The sequence below is a fragment of the Cygnus atratus genome, chromosome 4, assembly GCF_013377495.2.
Source record: "Cygnus atratus isolate AKBS03 ecotype Queensland, Australia chromosome 4, CAtr_DNAZoo_HiC_assembly, whole genome shotgun sequence".
Classification (NCBI taxonomy): domain Eukaryota; kingdom Metazoa; phylum Chordata; class Aves; order Anseriformes; family Anatidae; genus Cygnus; species Cygnus atratus.
Genome location: NC_066365.1, coordinates 76361476 through 76385899, shown reverse-complemented (window position 1 = coordinate 76385899; position 24424 = coordinate 76361476). Strand labels below are relative to the sequence as shown.

The window sequence follows — 24424 nt, the reverse complement described above, 5'->3', positions numbered from 1 at the left end:
GTCACTCCAGACGGATAAAAACCCGTCTGCTCTTCGGAGCGGCGGGCCCGGGGCTCGGCAGCCGTCACACATGCGAGGGGCTGGGGTTCCCCACCGGCGCCAACCAGAAGCTGTCGGAAAGCAGAGCAGATGTCAGCCCCGCCACGGCCACCCTTCGAGGGGAGGCTCTGCCGAGCAGAGTGGCTGGCAGCCAGGTGAAGGAACAAAGGATGCCTGCTGCCTTTTTTTTTTCCCCCCCTCGTTATTCAATATAGAGGCTTAGCAGTCACACCGCATTTGCCTCCTCTCCTCCCTGCTGATGGATGCGGGGTGCCCTTCCGATCCCCCGGCGAGGAGGTGCGCAGGCGCCGCGCTCCGACACACGGCGCCGCGGCTCTTGCTGCACACCGTCGCCGCCCGGCTCCTGTGAGGCATCCCAGGCCAAAATATAATGTTCCTGAAATCTGCCGGATGAGAGCACGTTAACAGGCCGATCTTTCGAAACTCTCCCATTCTTCTCATAATTTATTGATGAAAGGATTCCTCGCTGCTTAGGCAATATCCCTCCGGATGAAAGCCTGGCTCCGTTTCTCCTCTTCCTACCACCCTCGGTAACGTACACCTCCTCTCTAATGGCCCCCTGATGAAAAATTCACTACTCGATGGGCCGCGCTGCCAGTTGTGCTGCTGATGGATCGTTTTACTTTTTACCTGTTCAGATTAATCAGGTTACAGCTCCGGCCTGCCAACAAAGCATGGCCTCACACCTCAACTCCGGGACCTAAATCCATGCCCAACATCCGAGTCAGGCAAAGGCTGCAGAATTACAGCGGTGCTTGAAACCAACCCTGCGACTCAGACCCGCTGCGTTGGGTTAAACTGTCGTTCCAGGTGAAGAGAAACCTTCATTTGCACGCATTAGCATCTAGCACACAAAAGCCATTTGTACCTGCCAAGAGAGCCGTGGCCTGCCTGGACCAGGAGCTGGGTGGTGGGAATTGGGATGGAGGAGCTGGACGGAGCGCTGCCCCACCTGCAGCAGTGCTTCCACGTGAGCTCCTAGACTGTAAAACCAGCACAGTGCTTCGCCTCCCTCATAGACGAGGCTGTCTGAAGTTTGATTTGTACTTTTAATGGTCTGAGACACTTTGGAATGAAAGCTGGGATAGAAATACTTATAATTATTTTGCAAATTCAGTACCCGATCAGGCAAAGTTTATTACTGGAAGTAACTCATCTCACCAGAGGACAAGGCTCATTTATCTTTTGAAAGCTCAAACCCAGCTTAGTGGTCCTTAGGATTTTACTCCACGGGAGTAAATCCTGACTCCCTGAACCTGCCGAGTTCAGCGGGGCACTTCCACTACCAACCCAGCCTCCTACCAACTGAGCAGCTTCTGTTTTGACCAAGGGTCACAAATTCACCCAAGAAAGATGTTTTACTCATTTATGTACATACAAAAACACACACTGACCATTTTAAAAGAAGGAACCGACACAACTGGCCTAGCACGGACAGACGTGATGTAGGCTATGAGCACAGATCACGCGACCAGTGTTGTAGGGTGCTGTTTGTTCCGAAAAGCTAATTCAAAACAGGGACATCCTGGTGCTCGCCTGGACAGCATGGAGGAAATGACTGATCTGCCTCAAATTCCATCTTTTATTTCATCGACCCGTTTTGCTAAAACCAGAGCTGTTGCTCAACTTTTTATTTCTGGCTTATCCTTAGCCAGGCAACCAAATACTAGTAAAATGAGGTAAGGTTTCAGCTGTGGGAAACGCAGGTAGCTTCTGCAGCCAAATTCCTGAGAGGTGCAGTTCCTCCGACTTAATTGTATTGTCACTCATCATGAATGTCATGGAGATTATTAAACAATTAAAATGAACTTTGGAGAATTGCAGCACTAAGACAACCTAAGGAGGCACATGAAAATGCAGCAATTTTTAACTCATTACATTTCCAACAAAATTCAAAGGGCAAGATAGCAGCATCTCGGGCAACAGCTTTTGTTTTCAGAAATGGTCTAAACTGCAACAAAACCAAAAAAAAAAAAAAAGAGGGTAAGAACTGATGACCACACTTCACGCTTTGAATTCTCATGGTTGGAAGCTGAGCTCCTACAAGAAGTTTCTTCAGCAATTACTGCACATTTGGAGCAATGTTGAAGCTCACAGCTCTTTGCTTGCAAGAGAAAAAAAAAAAAACATTTTAAAACGTTTTGATATTTATCATGAAATTAAAATCTGCTGGTTGGCAAAGCCTGGTCTCATTATGGTATTCCACTGTCATTGTATGCTGCGGTGGAGTTCTCCGTTGCCTTTTTTCTCAGAACTAGAAACCAACTTAGGAGCTAAAGCCTCAAGTTCCTCATTAGGTGGAACATGCCTATTCAACAGCTGTGGAAAAATCAAGGACAGAAGTTGCCCAGTATTGTCCAGATTGACTGGCAAAGCAAAACGTCAAGCCTCCCAGCTCCAAAAATTATCTATGGAAATTCCCCTCTGTCCTCCTTCCAATTATCCCAGATGAAGCCCTCTTGAAAACAAGGTTGAGGAAGGTTCCTCTGATATTTCTTTTGCTACTTGGACATACTGCATGTTCTGGGGTTGCTGCAGGTCTCCTGTCTCTTTATCCACAGTGGGAATTAAGCCAGAATGTTGTTTGTTTTCTGTAAATTACATCTTTACTTAATTTTTCCTGAAATGCCCAGAAGTAATTCATTAACAATGACCAGGATTCCCTGCAGAAGGCGATATTCTCAGAAAAGTAAAGCTCTCCAGCAATGAAAGGAATGCGCGCGGACCAACTGGCGAAGAACTAATGACTTCAAATAAAGGCCATAACATCTGGCTTAGTTTAGCCTCTAGCTATAACCAAACCACAGTCTCCTCAACTCTACTGGCACCGTGCTCGTGAAAAATCACACAACTATGAGATGACAGTTCGGAGTCGTAGCGGCAGCAAGTAAATATCATTTGATTAGGTGTCAAGTAAAACCGTCTTTGCTGAAACAGAATTGATGAGACGTAGCTCCGGTCCCCTGGGAACGTTGTCCTATCGGATAACCGGATGGCTTAAGCAAAGGTGTAGGTATTTAACCCTCTTAGAGAAACAGGCAAGCTAAGAGGTGTTGGCAGAGCACACCGAGGCTCTGAACCAGCAGGGAAGACCAAGAGCTTACTCCACTGCCAGCAACAAACACAGCAACATATTCTCTGCTTTCGCTGTGCTGCTTTTTTCAGCCTTTTTCAGTAAATCCATGGGAAAGAAGTGCACGAAGCACCGCTTGCAGCTCGCATTAGCATCCACGCCTTTGGAAACACGTTCCTGATTCGGGTTGTAGCTCCCTTGGCAATGAAGCCGGAGGAAAACAAGGGCATCAAGGCCACCGAAAGCATAAGAATGACACGAGCCTACCTTTATTCATTTATTTTTAAGGCAGAAGCTGCAGCTTTAAAGAGCAAACCAAATGAGCTAGGTTTTAACATGCTACCATGCTTCTTTAGGACACCGTCAAAGAATATTTTAAGCTTCAGGAACATTTCTACCAGAAGGAAACCGCTCTCATTTCAGCATCGAGCTGCACTTCGCAAAGACGCTGTTCGCACCTCCACAGGGCGAAGGGCAATTGGAAAACATACTTTAATAGGGTCTTGACAAATTTTATTATGTCACCGTAACAACTGTAAAACTGACCAAAACATGTTGTTAAAGGCTCTAGCCCACACGGGAATGAATGTGTGCATTATATAAATTCTGCAAACACAGTAAAGCTCTTCATTGCCGGAGCCATGGGAGAGTGAAAACGGAGTAAAGCAAGAGGAGGCGGGGTGGGACACTTCATCTTCCAAACAAATACACAAACCCATCCCTATTTTTCAAGCATTTTCAACATATAATTTCCAAGGTTGTTCGTTTTTCTGGAATGCAGCCTGGTTCGGCTGCCCTTTACATTTCAGCGCAAAACACTGCTGTGACTTTCTTCCTTTCGTTTTAAAGCCAAAAGGGCAGCAGGCAGTGAGCATAAAACTCGATGTTTCACTTTCAAACTCTGCTGAGGCTCTGCACTCAACAGGAGCCTTTCTCTGGGCTCCCGGCTGTGCAGGGGATCAGAACAGGATCAGTCCCAGCTGCTGGATCCCTCTGGGTACGGTAGCAGGGCAGCAGCAGGGACCCACGACTGCTGGAGGGCAGAGCTGGCATTTGGTGCCAATGACAATGGCCAGGCTGCTCGGAGCAGGATTGAGGCTTAGCAGCGGTGACAGCTCACCTGCACGGGAAGCTGAAATCCTCTGCCAAATAGCAAAGAAGGAATGCACGAAGCAGAAACAGCCCGACCTGTCCCACGTGGAAACCACGTGCTGCAGAGGGACACAAGTGGCCAAGACAGATTTGAGCCACTCCTACCCCTTAAACACTTGGTTTCCTCAAAAGACCCAACTGCAGCCCTATCATTTACAAAATAAAAAAATCATCTCAGCATAATCTGCTTCAAAAACTAAATCCCATTTGTACAATATTAGCTGCTACAGCCTGTAACGTGGGGCCTTCGTGAATTTTGAGAAGAGGGAGCAGGAGCCGGTTGGACTTGAATGTTTTGACAAGTTTATGTAAGGCTGGATGCAGTCGGCTCATTAGTTACAGGGCTAGCCACAAACATTTTCAATAACTCGCACAAAACACTGCTCAGGCAGACAGAGGAAAATATATGAACAAAAAATCCAAATAAAAGTGATGGAATTAACAAGATCTGTGCTGAATTTCAGGGCTCGATCACTTAGGTTACTGTCGTAGCCAGCCTCCAGCCACCAGCTGCCTGTTTTCCATTTAGACTAAGCTGACAGGAGCAGTAATCACGTCCTCCCAGCTCCTCGCAAACCACCTATCACACCAGTGGTGCAAGAAGGACTGCTAGGTGTTAGCCATAAATAGCTAAAATGACCCTTTTCTATCCTAAATTTAAATGTTTTTTTTTTTTTTTTTTTTTTTTTTTTTAAAGAGGAGCTTCAGATCGGGTGAGTCTACATGGAAGACAGCTTCCCTGCCAGAAAGGGAATAAAAACTGTTTTCCCTTCACTATTTGGCTCCTTCTCAACATCCACATGTTTCAAAGCTTTCCACAGGGGAGATGAGGAAACTGAGGCACGGGGACCGGGGCCAAGACCACGCGCCAGCAAGCGAGGGTGCAGCCTGCAGCCCCTGGGCTGGTCCGCACCAGCTCGGTCCCCGACCCCAGAAGCTGGATCCCATTAGTGGCTTTGGCAAAGCCTTGGGGCCAGCGCTGTGCTCGGGCGCTCAGCTCCTGCGACTCCGACAGCGGGGACTTTCCTGCGCCGTGATTCAGCCTCCAGCCCCGCCAAACTGGAAAACCGCCCCATCCGCCCCAGCAGGGCTGACGGGGACCCAGGTCACACTTGGGAAGAGTTTCAGGAACCTCCAAGGAAAAGATGCCAGGAGCTGGGCAGCCTCTGCTTTAGAAAGGGAATCATCTGAGACGTTGGCAATTCACTTGTCAGGTTTTTAGCATGCGGAGGTTCATCCTGAAACACAGAGATGCTCAGCCCCCCCCAAAAAGGGAAAGGTTGGCCAGCCAGCAGGGCTGCAATGTTTTAGCAAATCTTTTCAAAACACACTGAACACAAACCCTCAAAATAACCTAAAAAGCAAAGGGCAGATGAATCCCATTCTTCTGTAACATCTGGGGAAGGGTTCCTCCCAAAAATGAACTCTCTAATTCTTCCAGCTTTACACTAGTTTAATTTTCCTTAAAAAAAAACAAAATAAAAAATAAAAAACACTTCTATTGTCAGGACTGGTTCTTACACTAGTAAGAAACTGAAAGCTGAGTGTTATGGGGTTAATAGTTTTGGTATCCACAAACCTAAAAGGCAGCTAGAGACAAAAAAGAAAACCAGAGCGCTCTCAGAGGAGAATGATGAATGGAGGAGAGGCACAGGCTGCAACAGGAGAAATCACAATGAAATACAGTGAAAAAAAAATAAAAATAAAAAAACATTTCCCAGTGACAGTGTTGTAGAAATGCAGTAAAAGGGGTCCAGGGAGGTTGGGAAGTCCCTGGGCCAGGCCCTGAGCAACTTAATCCAACTCTGTCAACCTTGTCATTGGCTTCATTTGAAAAATATCCATCTGGGTTGTCTATATATGTCAAGCTCCTTGTCTTTGAGGAAAGACTCAATGTCTACCATCAATTTTATTCCACATCACCAAATCCAGGTTTCCTCAGGACGTTACAAATGAGAAGACGCCCATCCAAAACCTGCACTCCTGCCTCTTCCACAGAAAACAGCTAAAAGGGGCCAGGCTGCTCGTGCTCGGGGCTGTGATGCTCTTGCTAGGGGTCTCTTGTGGACATTCTACTGCAGGACGAGGATTTAGGTTCTGGTTCAAACAGTAATGACGTGCTTACGTAAGGGAATACCAAATTATTGAATTATATAAACTCTGCAAACAGATACAGTACGAAGATAAAAATGAACTTTCCAACCTTGGAACCTGAACGGGGTAGCCTTGTAGACTGGAAACACTTTGCCTGTGTCCTTCAAAGCAGCCTTTAATGAGACATCAGCAACCCCAAACTTTAATCCCAGACTCACTTTCTGCATAACTCACTGCACCACCTCATCCCGAGCTCGAATGCTGCCGCCGAGCTGCCGGCACAGGGGCTTGAGGCTCATGTTCGAAATGAAACCCAGCTTGTACAGTAAATCGCAGGTACTGCATGCGCGATGCTCGTTTAAAGTCACGTCAATCAATACAACGTCAGCCAATAATTCAAGTCAAACAAGAACGTCAGAAATCCTGGTAGAGCTGCTGAGCACGAGGCTTCCCTGCAAGCGAACTGCTGGGTGCTCGAGTGCAGCCAAGCAGTGAGCAAAGCATCGGATCAGAGACACGGATCTGCAAACAGTCGGGCTGAGGGGGAGAAATGAGAAAATGAAAACAAACATCCCTTGTTCGTGTTCCTGCTCCTGCAGTCAGTGTGGCTACGCAGCCCACAGAGACCCAGAAGTTGGTCTCTGAGCACAGCAGAAGAGAAGAAATGCATTCAGACAACGCAAGCACCAAATGCTGAGAAATAGCAACAAAAGCCTGGCGTTATCCACAGCACCCAGGCTGTGCCACAGCATCCGACGGGGAACGAAAAGGCAGGAGGAGAAGGACCAGATCCTGCACTCCGGCCAGAGCGAGGATGCTGCAAAAAGCAAACCAGCGAAGCCTCACTGTACGTGGCCACGGCAGGCTCAGAAATGCTTTCTGCAGACATCTCCAGCAGGTCTGGGAGGAGGACCCTGCGCAGCTGCAACCCCGTCTGCAGCTCTCTGGAGGCATTTGTTCCTTTAAGTCATCCTGCTGGCAAGTCAGCCCATCATGGCAAAGCATTAAAAACTCAAACTCAGCTCTGAAAACAGCAAATGTAGGTATCTGGAGTTACCACTTGAATTTAAACTAAGCTGAGATGCGACCACCAGGGCGGTACCTCCCCAGCACGGTGCTGGGACGTGGCTGGGGGGGACTTTGGAGGGGACAGGTGCCACCCACCTGGTGCCGCTGCTGCAGCCTGCTGGGGGCACCTCCAGCTCCCATTAGAGAGGCAGTAAATGAGCCGTCTGACCCCAGGATGGGGGCTGTGTAACGCAGCAATGCCAGAACTCAGCCCATTACAGCACTGCATGGGCCGTGCTGCCTCCGGCTCTTCCATTTCCCCTTCTCCCACCCATACGCTGATTTTCTTCTGGCCTTGCCTAATGAGCTGAGCTGCTGAATCAGTTGGACACCTCCAAGCCACGACAGGCGGCTCCACATGTTGCTGCTAATGTGCTGGAACCAACCGAGGGATGCTGCTCGCTGCCTGAGCACAGCACACAGCAACCGGGGAGCTTTACTGGGGTGGATTACATTTCATTGGGTTTTGTATCTTTTTCCACTATTTATATCATAAGCGTGATTGAATGAGAGAACAAATAAATAAAGTATTACTTCTGCAGCCCATTACATCACCTTTTCTTCTTGGAAAACTTATTAACTTTGCATATATTGATCCATACAGACACATACTTACTGTATTCTCTTCACTAATGCAGAATATTCTCATCACAGGCAACTGTATGTTAGAGGATAACCTATAAGAAAAATACGCTACTGGAAAGTAATTTGTGCTGGGAGGTTCCTCCGCTTTCCATCAGGAGCCTCTCCCTCCAGTCTGTGTCTGCAGAGCTGGGCTCAGACCAGACTTTGCCTCGCACACAGGCAGCCTGGGGCATTTTTCCCCTTGCAGGCTGGCACTGGGGCACAGCAGGCGCTCCCAAAGCCACGCTGCCCTGCGAGGCATAGAGCAAAATCCTCCTCGAGGGTGCAGGGAACATCACTGCTGCGTGGATACCTAAAGCAGAGCATGTGCAAAGCATGTGAGGAAGAGCCCAAGGGAGTGACAGAGTAGTCACGAGTGATGCATCCTTCCTGCAGCCCATCGGAGAAAGCTGTGAGTGCCTGGACAGGATCATTAAATGCCCTAATTAATGAAATCTGCAATTAAGGCTGTGAGCAATGCTCCTCTTAAGGCAACAAACCACCTCAGCTGAGACGCCAATTGAGACTCATGGAAAATTTCCACCCGTTTAAGGAGATGAAATGGAAGCAGCAATTGCCACAAATTGGGAAATGACATGTGCATATTTATTTTATCAACCTGCTTTTACAGCTATATAGAATAACTTACCCAAGAGGTTATACACCGAGTTTGTACCCGAGTCATTTAAAATAATAATGCCTACCTCCATCAAGGCAGAAGAGAAAATTGTGTGAACTCAGTTTGACCTTCAAGAAATCCCTTAACCTAAAAATATAAAAGACAAACTGTTTCCACTGAGAGCTGCTATATAAAACCACCCTCAATAAAAGTGCCGGACTCCTTTCAAACTAACCTCAAACACGAAGCAAATTCCAGCGTGCTATTTTCCTCTGGTATCCTGGAATGTAAATCTCAAGGACAGAACTGGCTGTTCAAATTAGCTCCTACTCCTGCAGAAGCAATTGTTTTCAAACAGTTTTGAAAAGCAGTTGTGCACAGGGTGTGCATTCCAGGAAGGATTCCCACCCCCCTCCAGATTTTAGACATTAAAGAGAAACCGAGCAGTAACAGGCTTGGTGCACGTCGCTTCCAAGCTGTCACAAAAAATAAACCATGATTTGCTTTTTGAAATCTTCACGGCGCAATCGCGGCGACTCGACACCGCGATGCCTCTGACCTTTTTGGACTGGATCTCCCAGAGGCCGGTGAGGGGTTTGTAAGAGCACAAGGCAGTCCCCGGGCAGGAAGGCTCAGCCTGCACGCGAGGCTTCGTGCTCTGAGTCAGCGTGCAGGGCCCGCTGCTGGCTGCGGGCACACCCCACCAGGCTCCTCGTCAGGTTCGCTTAATCTTGGAAACAAAAGATTCCTATCTAGCAGGGCTGTCATTCCTGATTAGCACATCATTTCCCCATCAGCCCTAATGTCAGCAGCCAAATTAAGGTATTACACTCTGGAACATTTAATGTGATTAGGTTGGAGGAGTATTTACTCTTCCACTTGGCCTGCTGTGAGCAGGGGGATGGGGAGATGCCAGGTGAGCCTCTGCACGGTACACACCTACTGCTCCTTCCTGGCTGGCTGGCTGACACCATGTAGTACAAAAGCCAGATTTTTTTTCTTAAAGACTTTCAGCACATCAGGGTGCTCCAGCCTGTGCACGAAGCACACACAAACTCTAATAGAGTTCAGAGACCCAGGCTCCATCCAGGAGAAGCTGAATTTCCAACGCCAGGAGCTGCCAGCTCAGAGCCTACCAGGGAGACAGAACCAGGTATTCATGTGAAGATACAAAAAACCCACAGAAATTAATCTGCTGCTCACAAGAGGTCTCATCCCCAAAGACACAAACCCCCCAACTGCGTGCCCGAAGCAAAACCTCTGCAACCTCAGTGCCTGATCAGACCGAGTCACGGCCCGGGCTCTGACCAGCCAACCATCAGAGCTGAGCGATCAGCCAAAAAAATAAGAATCGGTTCACCGAGCTAAATTATCCCATTTCAAGAACTCGGGGTTTGCTCCAGCAAGATGAAGTCTCTCGGTGAGGTACCGCATCCAGCTCCAGCTATCCCAACAGATTACCCATTAAGCACAAGACAGGCCACAAAGCCGGGCCAGCTAGCAGCTAGTATTACAGTACAATTTTCGTTTTGTATGTCAGGGCTGGTCCACAACCCTTCAAATTGTGAATATACTCTTACAACTGGATTTCCAAGCTTCAGTCAGAACAACTCAAACATCTCCTGAAAACCTTTCTCCCCGTGGCCCCTGTTCTCGACCACCACGAGTGGCTATGGGGGAACAAGTACCAGGATCTCCCCGTCACTCTGCTGGCAGACCCTTCCAAATTTAAAGCCATTTGTGGCTTTTCCCAGGGACTGCCTCTCCGAATTGCAGCATTTCTGGTACTTGCGTGGCTCCGAAGCACCAGAATTGTGACAGCAAGTGGAAAGTTTACCCCTGCCCTCTGCAAAGTGTCAAACCTGCTCTGGAGAAGGAAGGAGGCGGACGTTTTCCCATCTGATGGAATCAGCGTGGGGCTTGAACCCTGGAATAGGAGGACACAAAACCCTACACGTTTTCTGCAGTGTGAGGTTCCTAACAGCAGCAGCTGTGTAACCCCACGTAACCACAGCCCTCCTGCACTATGAAGCGTGGAAGGAGCATCTGGACCCACACACCACCCGTCCACAAGTTCAGCCACACAGAGTTAAGAACAGATTTGGTGGCTTCGCTGTTCTGCAGCAAGATCCTCCAGCTCCAACTACTCGGTTTATTTTTGGCCCTTTCTTCGTAACAGTAATAAAAGGATGATGCGGCTCCCTGAAGCTGATTTTAATGGATCCATTCAAGGAACAGCCTCGCTCTGCAATTATCATGCCTATCCGGTCCAACTAATGTGCTTGTTTACACTATCTGGCAAACTCCAGATCGAATGTCATTTCATCACCAGGATTCTTTTGCCTAAGCCAAGACCAACAGACCATGGTGGTAATTTAAACACTGAAAGCATGCACAGTATCGATCCACGAGCCTTGACGCCAGCTCGCTGTTACACTAAAACACATCCCCAAGGGAACTCCCTTCGGCAGGGCACAACAGAGAGGAAGAATTTAAATGAACGAAGGAGAAGCCTGCTAGAGAGATGAATATGCATGAGCACATGACCTGGATAAGCGTTGCACTTGGTGCGGTTCAAAGCATGCAGTCACATAGCTCAGTTTGTTCGAAGGAGCAAGGGATTATCCGGGAGAGCCACGTGAAAACACACCGTCAGCTGGCGATGGGTCTCTGCAGCAAAAACCCGCCTGGCACAGCCGAACAGCCCCGCTGAGGCAGACGCAGTGCCTAAGAACGTGTTAAAGCATCCAGAAATAACAGGCGCCAAATGAACAGATTACAGCTAAATATAATAAATGCTGTCTGAAGTTACGTCCTTCCCTTCCCCCCCGACTCTCTTCCTCCACTTTTGGGATTTACCTGTCTGCAGGCGCAGACAGACGTGGCGTGCGGTGGAAACCACCTTGCTCGTAACCCCTGTGGGAAACAACCAGACGTTTCTGCTTTTCAGTGCAGAAGAGACAGAGGTTCAAAACCGCTCTAACAAACATGTTTTTTTGACAAGAGCCACCCTGTGTGCATTGGAAGGGCCTCTTGTAGAAGGCTTTGTAGATATGCGACCCAAAAGGCATCACATCTTCCCACTGTATGGGAGTGGGAGGCGGGGGAGAAGACTTCAGGGCTCTTCCATCGCTTAACCTCGGCAGAGCCGAGCGAGATCCTTGTTTTCTGCTTGACCCCATCGTGAGGCACAGCCATTTCCAGAGGAAAAGTTCACTTCAGCTGGAACCTCAATAGCCCTTGGTGATGTGCCGTCCCCTCTCAATGGAGAAAGGGGGAGCCCTGCGAGGTACATCCCAACAAAAGGGGCTTGTTAGAGGGCCAAACCTCTCATCTCATGTGTTACTGCATGCAAAGAGTGATGCTCTAAGAACCGTTACAGCGCACAGCCAACTCATACTCCCCTGCAAAGCAGAAACTCCTCGGTGGGACACCTACATTGTGACAAGCTGAGATGTGCTGTGCCTCTCACCATCGTTTGCCCTCCTCTGCATTGCCTGGCAATTCAAGATCCTGAAAGTTCAAGCGGTCTCCATGGTCCAGAACGAACCTGTCCTCACTTCGTTCAGACTTCATACCTGTTCTTTAAAAAGTTTAGGTGTAAAATCTGTGCATGTGTTAGAGCAGTTTCACACTCAGGCAGCTCCTCCAAGCCCCGCAGCAGAGAGCTGCCACTCCTCTGGTGGCCAGACCAATTCAATCTTTATCAATTAAAGGCCATTAGCCTAATTGTTCTCTTCCTCCCTGCAAAACCAGCACGATGAGCTCTCTCAGCACGCTGCTGGTCTCACATACAGCCTTGGAGGTCACACGTTGTTGTTTTGGATATGTATTAAAAACAGGAAATAATAAGCGTACTTATCGTAATATTGCATGAAAATCGCACACTGGATTTCTAATGCTTGTTAAGTCTCTAGTGTTTCGGTGAAGTTTGTTATGTTTCCAGGATTAAGTGTTCATTTTACTTACGGGTAGGAATGCAAAGCTAGAAAGTCAGCTGAGGGTATTTCTGGTTTGTTCACGTGTGGTTTTTTTTTAACACTGGGTGTGAAACACAGCTTTTGGAGACCCTGTTCCCTACTCCTGACTCCCTGACATTGTGTAGGCACTGAAACTGCCTAGCACACACACCTGGAACACAACCAGCTATGGGCTAGAACAAAACCCGTCTCATCTTCCATTACTTCTATTAGTATCGGAGCCATTGCCTCAAAACTCGATTTTGTCATTCCAGCAGACGTTGACGTACGTCTAATAAACCATCCAGCAGCCACACAACCGAGCAGCTCAGGTCCTGAACAGAGCTAGCTGATGCCATTTTCGGCACGCAGGGGCATCCACCAGCTGCTGCTCCAGCAAGGCACAAGTCCCCTGAGTGCCCGTGTCCTGCCAGCCTGTCTCCTGGGGACGTCTGGGATACCTCTGTGCTTCTAAGACAGCAGCAGACAACCACACTTGGGTACCTCTCCCCTCCTATTCTGGAGGAAAACTGCCCTTAATCACTGAAGTGCCAATTCAGAGTAAGAGCACAACACTTCCCACTGCCATTGGATCGACGCTCTTAACAGCACTAACCTGGAAAAGAACCTGTTTAGACATCTAGCAGCAACAACTCCTGCATTATATTTAAAAGCAGACATGCCCTGGAATCAACAGAAACTACAGGCATGTAAATGATTATTTCTATCGTGGGACAGGCGGGAGCTAATAGAAAAGTTGAAATAAATCATACTGTAATGTTCCTTGCTATATAGTGCCACCTTGCTGTCAATTCATCAATAAAAATGACAAATGCAAAGGGCTGATGCTTTCGTACAAGACGTGCGGTGTGTTAAGTTCAAGTAACCGAGATCCACGAGTGAACTGTTGGCTGAAATACAGCATTAAAGCCGAATCCTGAGATCCCAACTGTGAGCACAGCTGGAGGACACGGCTCCTCCTTGCTGGATGCTCCAGTACCGGTGTCAGCCCTGCACCTGCTCTCTGCTGCACTGGCTGGAAGCTTGCAGAGGACAAGTTCTCTCTCCGCTGCCCTCTCTCTGTCACCCGGCCCTTACATGTCAGTCTCCTGCCTTTCCCCACGAACCTTATCTCCTTTATTAACCTCTTAATCCATGTGTGCAGCACCAGTCAATACCCGCACTCCTTAAATCAAATGGGAAAATCAATGGGGGAGTCTGACAGCAGACTGCTCCTGGACCCGCTGATTAGGAGGCAATTAACAGCTCGTTCCTTAAGGATCAGGGAACCAACAGCTTCACAAACAATGGCTTTTGCAATTGTCATCTTAATGGATAAGGGCACCTGTGGGCTTGTCTTGCAAACTTTCCGCATGTGTTCATCACACCACCGATGCCAGATGCCACCGACGGCTTTTTGATTTGTGTGATTTCCGAAAGCGGATCAGCTGTCAATGGGCCTTCCAGGAGCTAACGTTTCCTTGCTCTGAGTCCACGGCCCAGTGACCCAGCTCGAGAAGAATTACACGGATGCAAGGGGATCTTGTTTCCCTACGGCTTCAAAGAAAAGGCTGCTCTGCGGAGGTGACTTTGCCACCCACCGAGGCCCAGCCGATGCGCTGCGGAGAGACCCAGCCGCCGAGCCAGGCTCCTCGCTTTCACAGCAGCAACAGGAGCACCCGGAAAAAAAAATAATAAAGAAAAGGAAAGAAAAGCCCACACTGCACAAGGTGAAGCTAGGATGCCATGAAAGGCAGTCCAATAAAGGCTCCTTTATGGATGGCATTTCCATCCAGGCGGCCGAGCCCTTCCTCTCCGGCTCAGGGGTGACAGCTCGCGAGCACGCACCGATCACCGGCGCGGATTCAGTTTCACAGGCAAGGATCTTGAGGTTAAGGGCACCCACCTCTAACCCTCTCCGTTCCCCAGCAATCCCGCCTCAATCAGCAGGTTAAAGGTGAAAGCGGGCCTTATAAGCCGAGCGGTGTCCGTTTCCCCGCTCAGACGGCCGCCTCACGGCCTCCTGCAATTAGAGGGCACGGCGGGGAGGAGAGCCCTCCTGCTGCCCGTGGGGGCGAGCTCCTGCTCCTTATGGCCCACAGCAGACGCCTGAAGCAACAGCAACCTGCTGCAGGGTTGGGGGCCACCAGCAGACAGAGCTGAGGGTACCCGGGGGAGGCAGATCTACAGTTGTCTTAGAGGAATAAAACCCAACCACGAGCTCCTGCTCTGGTGCGAAGTCCCCTTTGGCTGAGGTTCTTCATGGAGTCCCATCAGAGTGGCTGCACTGTTTGCCATCAGAAAATATATGTGAAAACAAGAGAAAGGAATGATGAGTGATCCCATAATGTTTTACTGAATCGTTCTCAGCATACAGGCTTGGAAAGAAAATGTAATTTCACTGCTAACATCAGCAGAGCCACGCAGCAGCACTGGGTGTACGGGAGAGCACAAACCAAACCTCAGACATGGGGGTGGCACGAAAAGCCCAGTCATCCCCAAGCAAACCCCAGAAGTCAACCCAGCACAACAACTAAGGTAAGAACAAGCAAGTCCTACCCCACCACCCACTGATTTCAGCAGGAGCTGGACGTCTAAACAAGCGAGGTGTTCTGTTCACACGGCGGCTCGAGGAATTTCATACGCAGCCAGGACCTACCAAAATGTATCCCTCTCTTTAAAAATTCTCATTTCCCCCTCTTCTTTCTTCTGACTAGCCCAAGAATCTCAGCATGAAAGAGGATTTGATTGCTTTTTGTTTGTTTTTGTTTTTATTGTTCCACTCTGTAAAGTGTCGACAGACCCCACAATTTCCATTGCCATGCACTAACGAAAGAAATCCAGGCAGTGCTTTCCGCGTAAGAGAAGTGCTAACAGAATATGTTTGCACTCTTGATTTTATGTTTGAAGGCTCTGGGGAGCATCCAGGCTCTTTAATTCCTCAGCATGCCAATACATCCTTCCTGGATCAAGAGTGATGGATTCTGACGGAGCTGGAGCAGCCGAACGGACGAGGGATCTGTGTGATTTTAATATAATTGAACTACAAAAGGGTATGTTTAAAGTAACACTAAGACTAGCTGAAACTCACCAAAGCAAGAAAAATCAGAGTTAAGGCTCTAAATCCGCTCTGAGCTCATGCCTTTGTGCGTCTTTCCCTCTCCGCATTCCCCCTCTGCAGAGCCCAGCGAGCAGCAGCCTGGATTTTCAGCACAAACTTTGAACCAGCCTTCCTTTGTGAGTCAGACATTTAACACTGATTCAAAAATAAATAAATTACTTAATGTGCCCTTTTCAAATACTGGTGGGTTTTAGGCACTAAAAAAAAAAACATACCCTGAGCCTAACAAGCAAGAAAAACAGTGGTTTGGCCAAGCCACTGGAATGTCCTCCCCGGTCCTCTTGCAGCGGGTTAGCTGCAGCCCAGGGGATTCTCGCTCAGTTCCCTGGGCAATGCCTGCCCAACGATCCAGGTCTGAGCACATCTCCATGGCCATGCACACAAGGATGCACCAGAGTGGACAAAGAAATGCCTCTGTGTCACCTTTGACGGGTCCCCAGTACGGATCACCCTTCCTGATGCCTGCTCTGGATGCACCAGGCAGCACCGGAGCTGCAGGAAATGCCCACGTGCTGGCATCCAGCTGGAGCTTTAGGAGGTAGCACCACATCTTACAAACCATCTCGTTCCTTCTTAGATGTGTCCTAACTGCTCTGAGAGAGATTTTAGTCAATGTCCAAGCGGTTAGCAGAAAAGAGACAGCACTTTGTTCCCCAGGGTGCTACCAACAGAGGTTAAAGTGGATGGTGCTAACAGCCAGGAAGAAGGATCACAGCACGAAGCAAGATTAAAGAAAAAAAGGCCCATCACGAAACATCTGCGGGGGTTTGTTTGTTAGCTTTTGGTTTTTTGAGTCATCCCATTCATCTTATCTTTCTGTTTCTTCACCTCTTCCAAGTTTCCTAGGGTAAGGGAGATATGAGGACAAGGAGGGATGGGCACAAACACCTGAACACCCTGACGAATGGAAATGGAAAGGGATTCGGAGCGCAAGCAGTGACACAGCAAGAGATCCCATGTACTCATGTGAATTCCCACAGTTTAGGGGCTGAAGCTATGGTCACGCCTTGCTCACAAGTGAAACAGGTACTACGTCTCACCACAGCAGGTTTCTTTCATCTCTCCGGCTTCCAGACAACCTGAACTGAAGGACCTGGCCAGCTCCACCCTGCATAGAGCATGCGACTCATACAATACGAGTATGTTAAATTCACAAGGTTTTAAATGGGCCTTAATAAACGAGTGACAGCACGCAAACTACTTCTTTCCACCAAGTGATTACAACAAACATTTTCAAAACCAAACAATTTCATTTCAGATACGGATTTGGAAAACAAACCCAGGCATTTCTTGAGAGATCAAGCTAGTGTACAAGCCTTATTTTGTTAACAATATCATTTTATTACCCCATGCAGATAACTTTTGAGAGGAAACTCAGCATGATGCTGAAGCGGCCTGGACAGCACTGAGGTCCACCATAAATTAACAGCAGACTACAGTTTTGAAATTGGTTTCCACGGGCAATTTGGCGTTTAGAAAAACCAGCCTAATTTGAGTCTGTGTAAGTAGAGAGGTGTGACAGAGGATGAAGGCGATGGTATCTCCACTTCTGAGAAGCTGATGTGGCTATGGCTGCTGGATGCCTGGAAAAGCATTTATCACAGTCATGGGTATTACTAAACAAAATACCATTTCATCGGCAGCAGTGTGTTCGGCTCCAAGTCAGACACATTTAGCCTGCCCCTTCTGGTCTCCCTCATCTGTTTAGACTCTGCAGTTCTTCGTGTTTGCACAAGAACCAGCAAAATGGGCAGTTCTTAGTCGGCCTGTAGGCACTACCGTAATGAACATGATTAATAATGGTTGATGCATTATCTGAAGATACCAATCTGTGGAGGGAATTTGGAGAGGAGCAGCAAAAGTAATTAACAGCCTAGAGATATGATCTTAACAGCAAAAACCTGTATTTAAGGGTAATGATAAAACTAGCTCAAACCCATCACTGACGGGTAATTAAGAATTAAGGCTGCAACTGGAACATGTGTCTTCACACCTCGTTTCCTTACTGCACGGGAACGAGGTAACATTCGCAATGAAAGATTAATAGAATCCAACATCTCGCTTGACACCGCTTGGAAGGCAGCTCCAGGCAGGGCACACGCAGGATGGCTCCCAAGAGCCACCACAGCTCTGCAGAGAGCTGAGCTGGAGAGAACAGGGTGCTGAGGCCATGGAGCAATGGTTAAATAATTAAAGTCAGTGCTATTAAGCAAGGACAGAATACACAGTAAAACCGAGAGAGGGTGCAGTTAAAAGGGGACTGTAAGTTAAGTGAGATGTAAAATGCAGATGGTTTCTTCTACCCGAGGGTTGGTAAAAGGGCACTGGGCACTACAGATGACCAGAAACCGAAATGTAGAAGACTGCTCCTCAGAAAATTAGGGTGTAGATCCCCCACGATGCAGTCCTCAACCAGAGCAGTGCAATGGGCGTTTGTGTGAACCAGGCAAGCGCAAGGACAAAGACGGGCGAGGTAGTGGGCCAGGCGGTCGGCAGCCTGCAGAACGCTTTGGCGATGGAAAAAAGCAATTGTCAAGGAAGTAGATTAGATGAAACCAGTGAGTCACCTTTTCATCTCTGCCTTGCTGCATCCAACGATTAAAGCCGCAGCTATTCCATCTGCAACTGCTCTTACGACAGAAACCCGTGCTTCAAAGACGCAAGCAAGTACATGTGAAAAAGAGACATCTTGCTGAGATGTTTAACTTAATTGATCCTCCCTCTAATACGATTTCCAACTTCTATTGCATCTACCAGCAAAACAAGTGGGGAAAACTTAGCCAAACCAGTTTTACACCTAACGAACTTCTCTCCACACCACTGCACTCTCGTGGGACTGGCAGTCCCTATCTCAGCAGGCTCAGGATGGGCTCCAAGTTCACCCAATGTCTTGCTTTCACACTGCTCTTCAGATATCTCCTTAAACTTTACAGGGCAGGAAAACCACATCTAATTGCAAAATAAAAAAATAAGTTTTAAAAAAAAACAACAACCCAACAACCCAGGGCTTCCTGCCTAGTGGGAACAAACCTGCAGGTGGCCTGGATATTGCCTTGAAACTCTTGGAGAGACTGTCTCCATCCTCCTACCATTAAAAGAGTAGAGAGGTGGCCAGAGCCTTGTAGCGTCACCTCAAGGCACACACCCATTTGGTCTTGGCCCTTCAGCCCAAATTTGCAAGGGCTTCCCCTCAGCCACCATGCTTGGGACTGGATACTGAAGCTGTGGACCACGCAGTAGCAGGAGACAGAATTACATCTCCCTCAATACAGGCTCACCTCGCACAACTCTGAGCTTCCAGAGCCTTTAAAGCAGCCAACAACCAAGTCAAACGGAGTCTAAGAACCCCATTTATCATCTGATAGTTGAAGCTAAGCTAGATATCCACAAATACCAGCATTACCCTATCTCTCAATGCAACGTTCACTCTTGCAGTTCCTTAAAAATGAGTGTAGAACCAAGAAATCCAGATCTCCCCTTGGTCTCTCTCAAGCCTGAGCTATGCAGTGAATTCTCTGATGTCTAAGGGATGAGGTCACCCTACAGCTTTTCTCCAATATCCTGGCTCATATTTTCACAGAAATTTCTAGGGGAGTTGTACCTTTGAAGTCCACCAACCAAATATGGCCAAAACGGGCCAGAAGATTCAGAAGTCGCTGGGGGAAATTAAGATAGAACAAGTGCACATTTCGTAAGGCTCAACGTTCCTGCCTCACTTTTTATTTCATGTCTTCTAAACAAGAAAAAAACCCTCCAGTAACTATGTGAACAATGCGGAAAAGATTTGTATGAGGGGAAGACAAATGGGGCACAGAACAGGGACAGAAGGGAATTCTGTTCTTGAGGGGAACGCTCTTTTTATTAAGCATCTCTATCAGAGGAAAAATTAATGCATCAGACGGAGACCTCTCATTACGCAGCTGGCCGGCATCCAACACAAACCCACAGTAACCACAACTGGCTTTCAAACACAGTAAAAAGAACACATAAAATGTTTGCTGTTTGACAGGCGGTAAGCAGAACAGCTGTTACACACCCAAAGATAGTGTTTGCCTATCTTACCTCACCGGCGGCGTTTGAAAAGCTGATGCTCGAATTCGTAAGCACCGTCCAGTTATAACCAGTAAGCAAAACAGCGAAATGATGGAGTAGAAGAGGGGAACCTCACAGCCCTCTTCCCTCGCACACCCGTGAGCCTCCAGAAAGAAGGGCTCCTGGCCGCACTTCTCCAAATCGCCCTTGATGCGGAAAGTTTGCACTTCCAGTGGAAATTCGACACACAGGATTTATAATCCGCTGGACAGACGGAGAGGCCTCCAGTAAGGAGCTCTAATCCAGCTAAGACATTCCCTCGCTAGAGCCCAGAGTGAAATTCTTCGAGTGCTGGAGACAGATTTTCCTTGGCGGGCAGCCACGAGTGTCGATCTGGCTTCTAGGAGAGATCAGCATGGCTGAGGATTGCAGCGACTTCACAGACAAATATAAAACCTTCCTCTTCAACCATCTTGCTTATAATAAACCCATGAAAATGAAAAGCTAAAACACTTCCAGCTGGCCGGAAGCTGTGGAGAGCACAGTGAGCTTATTGCATGTGCAGGCTCGGGCTGATCCGAAGTCCCCTGGAGCTCCTCAGTGGCACTGGGACCTGCAGCGGGATTCGGGCCCAAGTCACTTTTGAAAGAAAGATGCGGCAGACCAGATTATTGAGGCGCCTTTCATATTTTAGCAAGGTTATTTACGGAACCAACTTTATTTCAGATTTCCAACGTACAGCAAGGAGCACATGTGAGCAAAGTTTAAACTTTAAGGGGAAAAAAGTAACTATTGCTTCCTTGTAAAGCCTCAAATATTTGAGTAGCACTGTCAGACACTTGCTATAAAAGGGCTCTTACAAAGGGATTTGAGATGCAACTTGGTTTACTTTATCACTTCATTAAAGGCATTTATGGATTTATAATTGTCCCAGGATGGGAAGAAAAGTCACTTTTAAAATTACTGTCTGCTCAGAATTATAATTCTGATTCTCTGGGCTTGACTCTTCTCCTCTTTACCATGCAATGATGGGATTTCCCCCAACTTCCTTGAGGACAATGGGAAAATCAAGGTTTTCTTTGTGCAGAGGGATCTTACATTTGAGTCTGCTGCACTGAACAAGGAAGAACTCTGGTGCTCCTAGACAACAACATTTTAATAAGTCTACTTTCTATTACACAGATCCGTATTTGAGATACAAAGCCAATCTCTGCATTCTTCTACCATTTTACATTTTATTGTTCTAAGAATTAATTTTGGTTTTAAAGTAACTTAATCCCACAATACTTTGAATTTTTTCTCTTATCTAGAATTGCTTTTTAGCAGCTCAAGGTTGCCAGTACTGAAATACGCTGGGAAGGGAGGGGGAAATCTCTTTAATCACCCTACTTTGTGCATTTTTTGCCCAGTCATTTTTCCTCCCTACACAGCAAAGCTTGACTGCTTCTGCCTGCTCATGCAAAACCACACTAATTGACAGGACAGCTCCAAGGTAGGTATAAAGCTACCTGTAATATAAACCCGAAATTACTTTTAACCTTTTGAAAAGTCTGTCTGGATTTCAGGTTGGAAACACCCTCTCACCAACCATGCAGGAGTTCCTTCCCAGGCAAAGGAAAACAGCCAGAAACACAAACGCTTTCAGGTGGTAACTTTTTCCTGTTCATCACTTTATGTCAACATTGCGTTAACATTCAGCGGCTTGAATGAGAAAGAACACCACGCCTAAAAAGAACAAATTAAAAATAAATCAAAGAAAAAAAGGAAGACCTCTCTTTGCTGTACCTTCATCCATCCACCCTTCCAGCTCTCTCCAGCTCCCAGGCCAGGCACCTGGAGCTGTGGTCTGACAAGAAGTGCTATGGTGGTGGAAACATTCAGCCCCAGAGCAGCCAAAGGAACTTCACTTGCGTCTGATGGTACATTACGTGTCACAGGATCAGGGCATCGACGAGCTGGGAACTCTCTCATCTTTTCATGTGGTTGCTAATCTCAATAAACCAGGGATCAGTGGACTATTCTGCTCTGCTCAGTGCAACAAGACATAGTCCATTTTCTGTACAGTACTTGCCATCCAGAAGAACATCTAGGACTGCCTGTTCTCACCTGACACTCAATGGGCCAGAGCATTTCCCTTTTGTCCTTGCAACATTAAGAAAAGCTATTGTTTTCAAATGCAAGGAGAAGGTGGGACTGCCTTCCAAAACAAAGAAGAAAATGTTCTGTACAAAGAACATTTGACGGAGGAGAAAGAATTGTCGAGGGCTACTGTTCAGCCTTCTCACTCACGCTGAATTCATTTGGCTGCGTTTTGCAGTTATGAACCATACAAACATTTCACATATCCCTGTCTCCTGCTAATGCACTGGCTCAGAGCAGCTGAACCTCACAGAGCATTTTTAAGGCATTTCATTCTTCAAAAAGCCACAGCTTTCCTCTTCAAAATCCCTGCATTCATGTCTTCGTGCTTGGAAAAGAACCAAAAAGCCTCCACATTTCCTTATACCCAGGAGGTTGCAAGTGCATTGCGTATTGCAGTCAATAAAGTGCCAAGAAGCTAATGAAGATAAAAGTGTCAACATGTAGCAGTGATACCACACACCTTTTCCATGTAGCTGTTCTGACCATTCTGCAGTGAGATTTGGCAGTTACTCACGGGTCCGAGTACGCAACGCGACCACTCGGCGTCTCGGTGTTATTAAACTTATTGCTGCTCTGCAGAAGTGTCATTGCATGACAGATTGCTCTGCACATCAATTGGATGCAGAGAAGTTCTCAAACCCTTACGGGTTAAAAGCGGCTCCAGCATGAATCAGAGTCACAGTGGTAAGGAGATCATCGATACAAGGGATTATGCAGATTTAAGAAATACCCTCAGCACCCGAAAGTTTTCAGAATGCAAACTACGTCAACCCTGAAAACAAGAGGCACTGCATCATGATGGCAGGAGGGACAAAGCCAGGGGGGTTTAACAGACAAAAAAAGATTGTTTTAATAGGAGAGAAGCATCAGTCATTGAGTCTTACTTCATTCAGACTTTCTATCCAACCCATCCATCTTCGGTGCCAAGAGATGACAGGACCACCTCACTTTTTCCCCCCAGCCTAGTATATCAATAATGCCCATTTCTACCCCTAACAAATGACTCGCTAGAATGGCCCCTTTCCCTCAATTGGCTTGCCAAGCCCTACGAATGCCTCAGTACCTGCTATGGTCAAGTTGGCTCTAACAGGGCCCCTTGAGAGGTGGGCACCGATGGGTGGAACACGGTCATCTTCTCCAACAGCCACTTTGTCATTCGGGGCTGGGGGCCATCTGCGAAGAGGGGACCGGGGCGGGGGAGCAGGGCCAAAGACAGACACAAACGCGCCCCGCGCACACCCTCCCCACACAAACCGGAATGCAAATTCCTTCGCCCTCGCAAAACGCCCCTCCGGGCATTATCTGTGAACAAAAGTGCTCGAGGCAGGCGGTCTCTGCATCAGTGCTCTCTCTGTTAGCAACACCTGCTTCGCGTCAGCCGGCGGAGTCGCGGAGTTATCTTTTTGCCATGGCCGCAGAAGCCAATGAGAGCACAATGGCCCCATCGGCCAGGGTCAGGCGCGGCTTTCTTTCTGGCCCCATACCACCAGCCCTTTTCACCTCCACCATCTCCAGGACCCCGGAGCGCTAAACAAGGAGGTGGCTTCGAGCGCGGGGAGGCGGGGGAGCGCCTGGGGGGGAAATATAGGTCTCTGGCGTAAATCACCAACGCCGTTTCCCCTCCTCTCCCTTTCCTTAAGACCTGATGGTCTTCAGTCACACATCTTAAAAGAAAAACAAAAAACAAAAACACAAAGACTTACTTGTCTCAAGTCGATGAAGGCCAACTGCAGCGTGTCCCCTTGGAACCCAGGCACTGGGCCGGATCTGGCAAACTCTGTGGGAAAGAAAAGAGGATAAAAAGCGCCTTTAACTAACCATGGACAGGGAGATTGGCAGACGGATGACAGGGAAGACAAGAGAGGCTGGGGGAGAGGAGGACCGCACTTCTAAGGAGTCATGTCTCCCTCCCTTCAGCTTCTTTGTTCGCCCTTCAAAATTCGTGTCATCAAAACACCATTAATTCCACCGTCCTGACAGCAAGGAAACTGTACTAATTCGACCTGAAATTTATTCCCATGAGCCGTACTGGGCTTCAGAGTATTTGTTTTGTGAATGGACAAACAACTCGCGGAGAAGAAAGGGGGGGATGGGGGTGGAAAAGTTTTTCCTCTCAACACAATAAAATCTTCAGCTGTGAAACTCTTTTCAGTTCCGAAAGCTATTTATATTTTAGGGCGCTGAAGGAATTTTCTAATTTCACGCCTGTCACCAGGCTCCATAAGCATTCATCAAAAAAATATGCCCAGCCGCATCATTAATTATTCGGCAGCAGATTATTTGCATTATCTGGTATGGCGTGCTATTGCCAGCATACAGTCACCCGAAATGGGAAGAATCGCGGCCATTATGCGGCATATTTATTTATTTTGGATGAAGACATCTGACAACTGAATAACATTGTCTTCTAAAGCAAAGAGAATATTTTCAAGGCCACATTTACCTCCTTCCAATGTAATCTGGCCAAAATTTCATACTTA

General features: G+C 47.7%; 1 protein-coding gene across 7 annotated transcripts in view; it reads right to left on the bottom strand.

Moving 5' to 3' along the window:
- The window catches only part of EXOC6B (exocyst complex component 6B), a 293888-nt gene that overhangs the window by 49453 nt on the left and 220011 nt on the right, over positions 1-24424 (bottom strand). For all 7 annotated transcript variants that reach the window (XM_035547430.2, XM_035547427.2, XM_035547428.2 and 4 more), the window contains one exon: positions 23648-23721. In XM_035547430.2, the coding sequence (XP_035403323.1) occupies positions 23648-23721 (74 nt within the window). The remainder of the gene's footprint in view (positions 1-23647; positions 23722-24424) is intronic.